Raw genomic sequence first — 14247 nt, 5'->3', positions numbered from 1 at the left:
ACTGTTGGGACCCAAGTGCTTTTGACAGCCTGTGGAGGAAGATCATAATTTACAAAGCACCCAGAGAGAGTGCGAATTGATTTGCGTTAACACTGGGCCGCCATCGCCAGTGGGAGAGCCTTGTGTAGACAGGGTGGCAGTAGGAACAAGACCAGTATGATCTGATGAGGGCAGGGACAAAAATGCAAAGGCAGATGGAGGTTGGGGCTCTCAATGTACTGGAATGTAGTCCCAAATGGGATAACAGAAAATTGAAGGGGCTGGCCCCAACAATGAACAGGGACAAGAAGAGGTGTCTCCTGAAATTAGATGGAACTATGGAAAAAGAATGGGACCGCTTTTCTCAAATTACATAATTAAATGCCAAATAGTCTTCAGTTTTAAATCTTTCAGTTGAACAGGGCACAAATTTAGACTTTCTGGTGCCCCCTCATTAACAGTAACCTTATAGAAAGTCTTAGGTCATAGGTAAGTATTCTCCTTATGGAAAAAAAATGTAGTTATGTAAAAGACAAATGAGTAGTTTCAAACTTACAACTTGTTGAATGTTCCTATTGTCCAGGCGGGTTGAGGCTCTTGGCCAGTCATGCCAAGTCTGAACAAGCCCACCACTGTGCTGGAATGGAGGGGGAATCTCATCCACCCACTGTACATGCCAGAGAAAACCTCAGCTTGGAGCGCTGTGTCGTGCCCCTCAGGGGTCAAAGGGTCACATGACAAATCTTTCTGTTGACTCATAGATAGCAAAGAGCCTCTGGCTCTTGGGAAAGGCCAGTGTCTCTTAAACGCAGGCAAATTGGAAGTGTGGGGCTTAGATGGGAAGCTCTGGGTAGTGGGCATCATACTTGTTTCTCATTTCAAATTGTTTTAGGAGAAACATTAAGTCCATTTCTTTGCTCAGACATAAAGTTTTAGAATGTTTGTATTTTCTCAGCCTGGGATTCATTCAGAGCTACCTTACTCTTTATTGTCAACGTGACTCAGGAAATCAGATTTAATTTGATTCTTTAGAGAACCACCAACACTCTTGTTAGTAGAGGGAAGGCTTATCTTACATAATCCTAATCACAGAATATGACTGCCGAAGTGCTGGGCCAGACCAGAGGTAGGCAAACCATGGCCATGTGTCAAATCCAGTTCACTGTGTCAGGAAAGCTTCACTGGACATAGCTGTGCCTTTTGCGTATTGTCCAGGATGTCCAGTGTTGAATAGTGTGACAGAGACCATATGGCCTACAAAGCCTAAATATTTACTTTCTGGGCCTTTATAGAAAAAGCGCTTACCTCTGGACTGGACAGCCAGCTCATTTCTGCAGCTGAAATCATAGTCACTCTCCAACTTTCTTTCCCAAACTGAAGTTATATTATTGAGGCCAAAAAATAGGTAGGGCTGAGGGAGGTAGAAGATGTAAAGAAAAAGAAAATTACATTTAAGAAATTTAAAAGTATTTAGCCCTGGCCTGTATGGCTCCGTTGGCTGTAGCATCGTCCCATAACCGAAAAGTTTCAGGTTTGATTCCCAGTCAGGGCACGTATTTGGGTTGCGGGTTCGATCCCCAGTCCAGGTCTATACAGGAGGCACCTAATCAATGCTTCTCTCTCACATCAATGTTTCTCTGTCCTCCCTTCCTCTCTCTTTAAAAACAATGAAAAAAATGTCCTCTGGTGAGGGTTTAAAAAAGTATTTAAATTTCCTGCACTTACAGTAAAATGGAAATGCTTACATAAAATATCAATAAACTTTTTGGCATGACACCTGGAGTCCCATGTTACTCTGAGACAAGGTTCCCAGCAGAGGATAGTGGACCCTGTTTCCTTATTGTAGGATGTAGCACTTTCTCTGTCCCTGGCAGATTAGTTCAAAAAAAAAAAAAAAAAAGGTGAACAATCAGCACATCAGCACAACACTGTGTACTGCCCACTGGGGCCTGCGGGGAATGGACACAGAAGCGAGCTACCATCTGAACAGGAGGTGCCAGCAGGCTGTCTGGGGAAGGGGGTATGTACAGTAAAGTGATGGCAGGAGGTGGGAAACAAGTGGAGACCTTTTCATCTTCCTGAAGAGGCAAGATTAGTTGTTTGACAGGGTTTCATAGAAAAAGAATTTGCTGTATGCTGAGCACTTTTAGGCATATTATATACATATTCCTGATTTTATCCTGTTTTAAGTGTAATCTCCATTTCTTAGCTGAGGACTCTCAGGCTCAGAAAGGTTAAGAGACCTGCCCAAAGACGAACGCAAGTAAGGACCTGCTGGGTCCTCGATGTCAGTGACATTTAGAGAGAGAGAATTATTGTCCTGGATAAATTAGGACAATAAGGACAACATGTAGCAGCAAGACTGGGGTGGGGGTGGAGGGCACGCTCGGGAAACAAACTGTGTTACTGGAGAGTCATGGAGAGATTCAGTTTCACCAGATTGTGCACAGCCTTCAGTGCCAAGCTGTTGAGGATGGACTTTCTTCAGTGGGCAGAGGAGGTCTGGAGAAGGAGAGGGAAGGGTATAAAGAAAGCAGAACAATCATACCTACTGACAAAGAGATACATTGGCTGTTTCCCATTCTGGCATTGACTTGCAAGTGTTTTCTTCCAGGCCTCAATATCTATAAAATGGTGCAATATTTTTCATTTTCCTACCTTTTAGACATTCTGTTTTAAATGATGAGAAAACTTAGTAAAAGTAGAAAGAACCTACTGACCACAAAACCAAGAATGTATTTACAGATGAGGGTAGAATTCTTATGGCTCATTAAAATGATTGTCTGATTTTAGAAGTGCTATTCTTCATCTTTATGATTTGTTCACTTTTGCTACATACACTTTCCTTCTTTCCAAGAGAAAGTTTTTGATCTTCTGCCCAATAATCCCATTTCTTAAAGCAAGATTGAGCTACAGGTCCACTGGGTCTTCTATCCCTTTCCCTTAAGAGAGGAGAAAATCCATTGGACCTCATCGGAGGCAGCCTGCAGTAAGCTTATAATGTTACAGATCCCAGTACATGTGAGAGATGATTGGAGAGTCTCCTTCATAATTTAGTGTCAGAGAACCAACCTTTGTGCTTCAATCAGAAATACTGTTGGGGGATCTTTTACTCTTGGGGAATCTTTTTACAAGGTCATAAACGCAAGCCTTCTAGGGCTTGCCGTGCAGGTGACCCCCTTTGAGAAGCAGTTCTGGAAACTCAATAGGCAGGGAAGGAAGCACATGTCCATAGGAGCTCTAGCAGATTCCCAGCTTCAGCTTGAAATTAAAACATGCGTGTTAGAGTAGGCATTTGGTATTCTTTCAGAGAGAGAGTTCAGGATTGACTTTTTCAATGATGAAAATGCATCTGTGAGCCATCTGTGAAATTTGACTCTACTTTTCAATTGAAGGAAAGGAATGTTGGTCAGTTCTGCTGAACTGGTCCCTGCCTTCTGGAGATAGCTGAATTTCTACTGGTCCTTCAGAAAACTAGTCTTAAAGGGACAGGGGACAGGATCCAGAAATCAGCAGGGATAAGAATAGGTGTCACCCAAAATTAGATGGAGCTGTGGGAAAAGAATATGACTGCTTTTCTCAAATTATGTAGTTAGTTGCCAAATATGTCTTCAATTGCAAATCTTTCCATTGAAATGGCTTGTTGGAGAGCAGAATTTTAGACTTTCTGGTACCACCTTGTTAACAATATGCTTATGGAAAGACTTAGGTCTTCTTATAGAAAAAAATGTGGTTATGTAAAAGACAAATGAGGAAAACCTTAATGGGAGTGCACTTGCCTTTTAAATTCCACAGTTTAGGGCCAGTGTTTTCCTCCTCAAAGATGCCCATTACATAATGAGAGCAAGATATACCTTTACCAATGAAATAAATGAACAATTATTAAAGAAATTAAAAATAAAGTCTACATAGGCACACACCCTTGCCCCAAGCATGAATCCAATAAAACCCTTTTTAGGACTGACCTACGGAAAAGAAATAATTTTCTAAGCAAACTAAAAGCAGGTGCAGGTTGTCCCAAATCTATGGGGGATGGTAGAGTAGGCACAGGTCTACTGGGATACCTAGACCCCACATAGGCTTCCCATGGGGGCCTGCTGGACAGAGGTAGCCTGAGAATCTGACTGAGTATAAGTGGCATCATTAAGGACCTCTACTTACATAGGTCCTTAGATTTTGTGCATTAACCTACATTGTGAACTTCCAAAGTCACGACTCTGCTCCTGCTCCACACACTCTCTCACTCTTACATGCACACATTAACATATAAGAGGAGGGCTGGAACAGCTGGGCAAATAACACAAACAGTGCATCTCCAAATAGGGTCTGGTGCCCCTTAATATCAGCATCACCTGGCAACTATTAATCAGATACTCAGGCCCCACCCCAGCCTACTGATTCTGAGTCTGGGGGTGGAGGCATGGGGAAGCCATCGTGTTTCAGGAACCCTCCCAGTGACTGATGAATGCCTAAATTTGAGAGGCTAGGATCTAGATGACCCAAGTAACTTAGCTTTTGGGAAGGTGACCGAATTTTACCAGCTATGGAAATCCATTGCTAAAGTCTAAACAACATATGCATTCAGATACTGCATCATCTCAGTTATTCCCATTTTCCTGATCTCGGAAAGCAATGGCTTTCCCAAGCCTTCCCCATCATATCTCTGGGCTGTCACTAGGTATTCCACTAAAAAAAGATTTCACGGTCAAATGAGTTTGGGATATGACTGGGTAAAAAGAATGTGTACAGTGTTTTTCCCACACACCTCAGAATCCTTAATATGCTGTTTGTTTTGAATCTTCAAGTAGAGGATGTAGACTTTCCTGAAACTGCTTGATTCAGGAGCCCTTATTTTTAGGAACATCTCCTAGGACAAATGGTCTAGGGAACACACTTGAAGTTATCTCCAGCTCACCTATGCTGCTTCCTGATTCATGAGAATGCCCCAAAATAACATAGGAAAAATGAAGTATGCCTTTTGTGCCTGGAAGTAGAACAATATTCTTAAGGAGAAAAGATTTAGTTTTGAAAACCCAAGGCTCCAAGAGAATGCTATATGTTTTAAATCCTAAAGTTTGAGAACTAAAATATTCCAAATTTCAAATTTTTGAATGATCATGATGTTATTGGAAAATACACAAAGGTAAACATAAGGAAGGCCATGACAACTTTTTTCCTCTTCATCCAATGGAAATGTGATCAGGCAACACTTTGAGCAGGAGACCACCTGACATTTGCATGGACACAGAAAGCAATAGTAATGAAACACATTTACTGAGCACTCACTGTGAGTCAGAAACTCCTTGAAGCACTTTATAATTAAGTTATTTCATCCTGAAAGCAATCCTGTGAAGTAGGTATAATCGTCACTCCTTCTTTACAGATGTGTATACTGGCTCACTTTCCTTACTGCCCAGAATCAAATAGCTGAGGTGCAGGGAGGCAGGACTCACCACCAGGCAGCATGAGCCCACAGCACTGACCACAGCGCCTACTGCTCAAACTTGCTACTTGAGAACTTGGAGTACAGTTGGCTAACAAAAGCAATGGCCTTGTGGCATCAGGGTGTCACCTGAATTTTCTGTACTGATAGGACTTCAGAGTAAGAGGGAGGCAGAGCCAGGACAGAGCTTAAGAGCACAGACTCTTAACTTGCAAGCACTAAATTAAAATCCTGGCTCAGCCATTTCCTTGTCATAAGACTTGAGGCAGTTCACCTATCCCACAGGATTATTGTGATGCTTGAATGAAATGATGCATGTAAACCATTTCTACAGTGCCAGGCACAATAATGAGTGTTTTTTAAATTAATAATTTTTTTAAGTTAAAAAAATTATTGTCCACTATTACTGTTATTGTTAAGAAGTGGTCAGCAAGGGTTGAGGTAATGTATGTTTTGGAGAAAGCTGCTGCAGTCTATGAAAGCTGTTGGTAAATGGTCATAAATGGTTAACACAGTGCCATTGTAACAGTCACTGAGGACCCAAAATGTCAAATCTTGTCACTGAGCCTTGTGATCTAGTAGATCAGCTAGCATTGCTCTTTCCCTTCTAGCCTGTGACTGTGACCCTAGGGGTATTGAGACACCACAGTGTGACCAGTCCACCGGCCAGTGTGTGTGCATCGAGGGTGTTGAGGGTCCACGCTGTGACAAGTGCACTCGAGGGTACTCGGGGGTCTTCCCTGACTGCACACCCTGCCACCAGTGCTTTGCTCTTTGGGATGTGGTCATCGCTGAGCTGACCAACAGGACCCAGAAGTTCCTGGAGAAAGCCAAGGCCTTGAAGATCAGTGGTGTGATTGGGCCATACCGGGAGACTGTGGACTCAGTTGAGAAGAAAGTCAGTGAGATCAGAGACATCCTGGCCCAGAGCCCAGCTGCAGAGCCGCTGAAAAACATTGGGAATCTCTTTGAGGAAGCAGAGTAAGTAGTTAATGAGCATGAGTAAGAATTCATAATATTGTTTACACTTCATGAATGAAAGCTGAGATGGCTTGAAGTAGTGCATCCGTCAGAGGGTGCAGTTAGTCCTATGAGTGAAAACAGATGCTGGCCGTTCATTTTCCGGCAGTCTGGGCATTGGGTGCGTGAACGTTGGCACATCGTTGGGGACCAGAATTGTGGAGACTGCAGTATAGAATGTGTGCATGTTATATTCAGCACTCCTTTTTGCAAATGGTGCTCTTAAGGCAGAAGCATGGCAAGAACATTGGTTTCAGAGACCAAGAATCCATAAGGAGTCACAGCTTGGTTACTTGCTAGGCTTGTGAACTTCAGTGACTCACTTATTCCTGAGTTTCTTTTCTCTCCTGTGAAGGGTAAGATAATGTTTGCCTTTATCTTATGGAGTAGCAAAAAGATCAATCTATGAAATAGATAATGTAAATGCAAAAAACATTGCAAGATTAATTATTATGTTTTGCTGCTCAGCCATTGGTCCACCAGAACTGTGCTTCATTCATCTGATTATAACAGTTCTCTGCAATGAAAAATCCTCTTCTTAGCCCCTCTCTGGGTAATCATCTCTCTGACTGGAAAGTGTTAATTTTGCCATTGAAAGCAGAGGGTTGAGCTGAGTGATGCCTAACTTGTCAGGGTTCATTTTTCTACTGTTTTTCCTAGCCTTATCACTCCTGCTCTGAAACAGTCCAAACACCTTTGCCAACAAAGATGCCCAAAACTAGCAGAATAAGATCTAGGCTGAAGGACGAAACAGGAAAGAGAGTAGGAAGCATTTGTGTTTTCCCAAATGCTCAGTTATTTATTGCAGATTCACCATTTAGCATGAGCAAGGGGGCTATTTCATAGCTAAGTCCTATACATTGAAGTCATTTTACATTAAGATAAAACTACAGTAATATTTTTTGATGGGACTTTAATCGGCATCTTTAAGAAGCCAGATGAACTTTTCATCTCAACGCTATCTATGAGCAGCAGGATGGGAACAGCTGATATTTGGTCACGTACTTTGTAGAAGGTCCTTCCTAAACCTTCTAGATTTAAAGTCCCTTGATGTCAAACCACAGGCTTTGTGTCCAGACCATGTAGTTGACCAGGGTGTTATGAAATGTCTAATGGGGCGATAATACATTTAATGAGGAATTTTACCTCATTAGAAAGACTTGTGCAGCTCAGTCTCCTAACATGTAGCAATAAGTTTTGGAAGGTTCTGTTCTGAGTGCAAGCACATTTAGGAAATGATTCTTGGCCTTGGCCTCATGCACCAAAAAAAGAATGATAAAATATGGTGTCCTTTGAGAGCATGTCAGAAGAGTTTACATTCCTGAAACAGCTTTCCATGTAGCCTATTTACTTTACAATCAGATAGATAAAAGTACCTCAGGAAAACTGGTTTCGTTCATCTTTTTCAACATAATATACAAGGATGCATGTTTCACATCCAAAGTGGCATTATTTAAAAATGTACAATGTTAGATATGATTTTTTAAAAAAATTGTAACATTGTATGAGACTTGAGAAGAAATGAAAGCCTCCTGTGAATCTGCAGATTAACAAGAGCAAAGCACTGAAAAAAGAAGCTATAATAGCCTCAGGAAAAAAAAAAAGGTCTTTGGGCTTATAAATAAATGCAATGTAACCTACAAATACTTTTAAGTACTTTTTCTCTGGATTGAGTCATGGTATTATCTTGGCCTTAAATATAATTTTTCTAATGGCCCCCAACCTTTCAGCATCTCTACATTCTTTTTCCAGTTTTTTATAATATTATATCCCTGAGAAGACAATCATATTCAATTAGGTGACTCAGTAATACCCAGAGCTAAGGTCTTCTTCTCAAAGATCACTTTTTTTGTGATATATATGCATGTGCATGTACACTGTATATATAAGTAATACACAAGTAGGTGCCTAAAGTACAGCTTTAAAGATGTGAAGATACAGAACAAAATGCTGTAGGGTTTAGATTCCAATGAAATATTATGAAAGCTAAAATGTTTATAGTATTTCATTCTCAATAGATAACTACCTTCTTTCTTTTGTAAAATAAAAGGGTTGCTTGTTGGTGGAAGAAGGAGGCTCCTTTGATGAGACCTTGCTTAAAGGGAGGGGGAGCTGTGTGAAAAGCAGGGTGGCTCCTGCTGTAATCCTGCTGGCTCTGGGGCTATTTTTTTTGCATGTCCCATCTTGAAGGAGATCCATAAGGTTCAAATAAGAGCATTTTTGGCTGTTGGCTGGGAGGCATAATTCTACACTGGAGTCACTTAGTCTTTTGAGTTTGTGAGATTGTATGGGTTTGAAGCTACTTGCATTTGGAGCTGGATCTCCATGCTCTGGACATATGCTTATATTACAGCAGAGATTCAGAACCCTGCTATTTAAATAGCCCAACCAACACAGCTGGGTGGTGCTTCTGTGTTTTTCTTCAAAGTCTTTGAAGCAAGAAAAATTGTTAGATTTAATACAGCCTCTTAATGATAAGGAGAATAAAACCAGTATTTAGAGATAAATTGTTACCAACTACTGAATTGGTTTGAAATTAAAGAATTATAGTATTAGTAGGAAATATGAAAAGATTTATTTTACTTGGGTAAACTTACCCTTTTCTTTGTAGGAAACTAACCAAAGATGTTACGGAAAAGATGGCTCAAGTAGAAGTGGAATTATCTGACACAGCTTCACAAAGAAACAGCACAGCCAAAGGCCTACATTCTCTCCAGACAAAAGCAGAAAGCCTCGACAAGACAGTGCAAGAGCTTGCTGAACAACTAGAATTTATCAAAAATTCAGATATTCGGGGTGAGCATTTTTTGTGCAAGTACTCAGTCCTGGACAGTGGATTTAACCATCTGTGTAACCTCTTTAATACAGTGCTTTCAGAAAAAAAATTAAGTGCTTTCTAATGATTTAAAGCTTTTTCTCATTGTGTCTCTGGCACAAATGAAGACTGAAGTCTCCGTTTTACAAACATGGGACCTGAGCCACAAAGAGACTACAAGTCTCACAGCCGAGATCACAGGGAGTGAGCGGCAGTCCTTTCATTAAAATGGCATGCGTTTCCTGATTTTTTTCAGTTAGTGATTTAACCTCCTTGGCTTTTCTTGGAAACGGGCTCTTGAATAATTAAGAAATTAGGTTGCTACTTCCATAAAACCTTTTACATTCAAGAACGTTGGTTGGTCAGGAAATAATTTCGGCAAATCCTTCATTTGCTGTCATAGGCCATATATAATAAAAGAAAGTAAAAATATGTCAGGTCACACTCTCCATCCTGTTTAATGCATGATCACTTAATTTTTCGGCTAGGTCCTTAAAGCAAAACAGCCATCCTGTTTAATGTTTATAATACTAGCCTTTTGAGTGCATCTAAACAAATGACTGAGAATGGGGAAAATTAGCTGGATGTGTATCTAGAGGCTGGCTGACACCAGCTATCTAGAATGAACTGGATGCTTGCCTGAATCAAAATATCTGCATGGCTGACTTAATTTTTCATTCAGATGTTTGGCATCCTCCAGAGCCACAGTAGGTGCTAATAGGACAAAGTATATTCATTGGTTGTAACAGGAAAGTTATATTTCTTACTAAAGATTTTATTTCTTAAATTTTAAAACAAAACCAATACAGTAAATTTAGGGCTAGAAAGACACAAAATATGGACATTGCTTGATGAGGAGATTGAGTACAAGAGATTAACTGTGGGCGATTTCACGTCCTAGGTGCCCTGGATAGCATTACCAAGTATTTCCAGATGTCTTTAGAGGCAGAGAAGAGGGTAAATGCCTCCACCATAGATTCCAACAGCACTGTGGAGCAGTCAGAGCTTACAAGAAACAGAGTAGAAGACTTGATGTTGGAGCGTGAGTCCCAGTTCAGGGAAAAACAAGAGGAACAGGCCCGCCTCCTGGATGAACTGGCAGGCAAACTACAAAGTCTAGACCTTTCAGCTGCTGCCGAAATGGTAAGGTTGAGGGGGTTTGGCCTCAAGGCCATCATGTTGTAAGAGGAAAAAAACACCCTGTCTTGTCTTTAATATTGTTCACCTTGCAAACAAATCAGCAGGACTACAACTCCTAGGCTCCCATCTCTGGATCACAGTGTAGGGTATCCATGACCAAGCCAGGTGAAAAACAGCAGCGTGTATGTTTCTAATCTTCCTTCTCTTCAAGTGGTTTCTTTGTGGTACAATTCAAGAATCATGACTACTCTCCCATACTGTCTGCTGACTCAGTGACTTCTTATTTAAACTTGATCCTTTTTATAATGTGGACACTTATTTTTTTACTTTGTTCTGCTTTGAAGTGCAAACTCCCATCTCAGTGGAGTAATTCAGAATTATTCTGGAAGGGATTTCTTAAAAAAAAAAAAATTAAAGGGAGCTCAAGAATTTTTCCATAGGTGTTAGTTAAAATGTTCCTTTGTTCCAGTAACTTTACCTGGTGAAGATTAACCCTGAGACCAGTCTAGAAAGTAGATTCATTTTCCAAAAGCTTTTAAAAAGTAACTCTGGAGCCAAATGAAATTGAGTAGTGACTTTAATGAAAATCAGGCAGAAGGCCAAAAACACCAGTGTAAGCCTATTTCTTCCTCTTGTTTCCTTATTGTTTTTCATAGAAGAGTACCTGAGAGTTTGGAGGGTATTTTTTATAGACTTTTATTTTGTAAGGCTTGTGCTCTCTTAGCCAAGAAACAAAGCACCACTAAACAAAGGGGAAGGTGAGTGCATAGAAACTGTGCAAGTTCAGACTTCATTAGTCTTAATGATAGTTCTTCTCCCTCCCTGCCTGTCCCCACACCCCTTTCTCTGAATAGACAAAAGCACAATCCATACTATATTGTGACTAATTTAATTGATACCTACAATATATACTCATTATTTTAAGAAACTTCATAGCATCTTGTGGAAATAGGAAGTAATCCTGTCACTAGTTAATAGAAAAATGGAGGCTCAGAGCAATGTGTAAATCGTACCTAATAGGACACAAAGTTGTTATACTTAGGCATGAAATGCCAGTTCTTTAAATCTTCTTGCTTTCAGTATTGACTCCTTCCTTACAAATTCCAATAAAAAACCAGTAACCACAAATAAAAAATCCACAAACTAAAATGAAAAGTAGCTGAACATGCTAAAGGATATTTGCTTTGCAGCAGAGACAGTATCTTGGGGATGGGTGGCGGTGGGCTGGTTCCTCTGGCCACATGAAGGGGTGCCCTTCCCCTGCTTGCTTCTCCATGTGGTGATGAGCTACCTAAGGATTAGCCAGCTCCTTCCTGTCTCTCATTGTATGTGTTTTTCTTAATTATTCTATGAGAACTCCTTAATGCCACTTCATGTTAGGGACTTTTCTGTCCTTTTGTGTTTTTCAAGTGCCTTCAGTTCTTTGTCTTGATGTCTATTTACCTAGACCCATGCTGGGGTTTTTTCATGTCTTTCCTGTTGAAATAAAACAGACCTTTTAGTGTGCTGTCAGACTGTTTTTAGAATGCATCTCTGAGGCTTTACGCTGCCCTTCTTGATTAAAGCTCATGTTCTTTAGCACAAAGAGTTTTATCTTCTGAATATTTTTTTAAAAATTTTATTATTTTTTTTTAGAGAGGGGAAGGGAGGGAGAAAAGAGAGGGAGAGAAACATCAATGTGTGGTTGCCTCTCATGCGCCCCTAACTGGACACCTGGCCCACAATCCAGACATGTGCCCTGACTAGGAATCAAAACTGCAACCCTTTGGTTCGCAGGGTAGCGCTCAATCAACTGAGCCACACCAGCCAAGACTATCTTCTGAAGTTTCCTATGTACCGTAAACCAGATCTATGGAAGACTATATTATTTTATTTGAGATATGAGATTGTAATCATCACAGAATTATTAGGCTAAAGAGTTTGTTGTATTTATGAAAAAGTACTTTTTTACATCTTACGCTTTCCTTGTTTGGGAGTATTTTGTTAACTGCTTTTCACTGCAGTAAATCTTTTGCCTCTTCAGTATGAGCATTTTCCACAAAAGGATAGCTCCAAATATAATTTCTTCCTGCTCAGCCTTTTATGCCACATAGCAAACTTCTAATTTACCAATTAACCATGTGTATACCATGCCCAAACCTAAATCCTTTGTCTCTTCAGTATGAGCATTTTCCACAAAAGGATAGCTCCAAATATAATTTCTTCCTGCTCAGCCTTTTATGCCACATAGCAAACTTCTAATTCACCAATTAACCATGTGTATACCATGCCCAAGCCCTGCTCTTTGGAAGTTTCTGGTAGATAAGAAAGGAGAGTGTGGGGTGTTGCTTATTTGGAAGTTACATCCACCTTTGTTCCTACTCTTTTCTCTCTCCCTCTCACATCTAAAATGGTGCCCTGCTTCCTATTCTCAGATCCCACCAGAGACATCCTTCGCCAAGGACAACTACTAGAGTCCTCAGTAGTCTCTCCTTTGTCTGCTTTCCTTCATACTTGCTGCATCTGACCTGTTCTTGGCTGTTTTATGCAGACCAATCCTGCCTTCCTAACTAGATGGAAAGTTACTAAAAAGCCAGGTAACGGGCCTTTAGTGTCACCCTTACTCACCAGGACATTTAACATGGCACTGGTCTAAAAAAGGTTTCCAATACTTGTTTTGCTTTTTGTTTTCTTTTTAAATCCAGCTGGTCAGAAAAAGGGGAAGCATTCTGTGGCTCATGTATAGGCAAACTTGAACCCAATAGAGGAGATAATTTTGCACCCTGGTCAGAGCCCATATGGTATTCCAGTTCTTCAGGGCAGAAGGTATAGATAAGGGTTAAAATTTTTATTGTTTCCTTGGAAATAGAGGTTAGATTATCCCTAAACTCTCTGCTCCTCTCTCCATCCCGAACACCCTTGCTGAGGACCACCTACACACTCTCTGGGGCCACCCAACCCCTGCACAGCTGTTACACTGCAGGAAGACTCCCTCTCTGAATCTGTGCCTGCTCCTTGGCTCGTTGCAGACCTGTGGAACGCCGCCAGGGGCCTCCTGCTCCGAGACTGAATGTGGCGGCCCCAACTGCAGAACTGACGAAGGACATAAGAAGTGTGGAGGACCTGGCTGTGGTGGACTGGTCACTGCTGCACACAGTGCCTGGCAGAAAGCCATGGACTTTGACAGAGATGTTCTGAGTGCCCTCGCTGAGGTTGAACAGCTCTCCAAGATGGTAATTCAGCGGATGGCCTCAGTTTTTATTGCTTGTTTGCTTCCAATACATAGTGGAGGATCTGAAAAGGGGACATCAATTCAAAGTGCTGACTAAAATAAAAAGTGCATTTCACACCAAGCATGAAAATTCAAGTTTTTGTGAGGCCAGGGAAAGAGATGAGGAGGTTTTATTCATCGATATGTAAGAATTTGCCTTCTTATCATGACAATAATTTGAGATAACCATGTTTCTTACCATGGGTGCAGGATTATGAATACATCCAGCTGCACTACAAAAATTCTATAATAAGCAGTTGAGCTTTTATTCAAAAGTGATACATGAAGTACTAACCTCATATTAACTGAAATATTTATGTCGGTACCTGAGAAAAAGACTAAGGAATATTTTATAGGTCACCAAATGTTTTTTAAAGGAGTTAAAAACAACCAGAAAAAATTTGTAGGCTAGTCTTAGCTATATGAGAATACTGTGTAGGAATCTGTATACCGAATACTTTCACTCTGTATAGGAATATAATATGGTTGAATGGGAGGCACCTGTTTTGAAAAGCCATGATTCCAAATGCTAGTTTTTTAACATGCTTTTCTGGACCGTTTATAATATTCTGAACTGCTTTAGAAAGAGTGAAGTTGTTC

The 14247-nt window shown here is 40.7% G+C and overlaps 1 protein-coding gene across 2 annotated transcripts in view; it reads left to right on the top strand.

Moving 5' to 3' along the window:
• The window catches only part of LAMB1 (laminin subunit beta 1), a 74949-nt gene that overhangs the window by 50497 nt on the left and 10205 nt on the right, over positions 1-14247 (top strand). For both annotated transcript variants that reach the window (XM_090287355.1, XM_090287354.1), the window contains 4 exons: positions 6034-6403; positions 9054-9238; positions 10159-10400; positions 13406-13609. In XM_090287355.1, coding sequence (XP_090143481.1) covers positions 6034-6403; positions 9054-9238; positions 10159-10400; positions 13406-13609 — 1001 coding nt within the window. The remainder of the gene's footprint in view (positions 1-6033; positions 6404-9053; positions 9239-10158; positions 10401-13405; positions 13610-14247) is intronic.

Source organism: Furipterus horrens, unplaced genomic scaffold, assembly GCF_987537825.1.
Source record: "Furipterus horrens unplaced genomic scaffold, mFurHor1.1.pri manual_scaffold_9, whole genome shotgun sequence".
NCBI classification, from domain to species: Eukaryota; Metazoa; Chordata; class Mammalia; order Chiroptera; family Furipteridae; genus Furipterus; species Furipterus horrens.
Note: the sequence above shows the minus strand (reverse complement) of the source record. Positions and strands in the feature narration are given on the sequence as shown.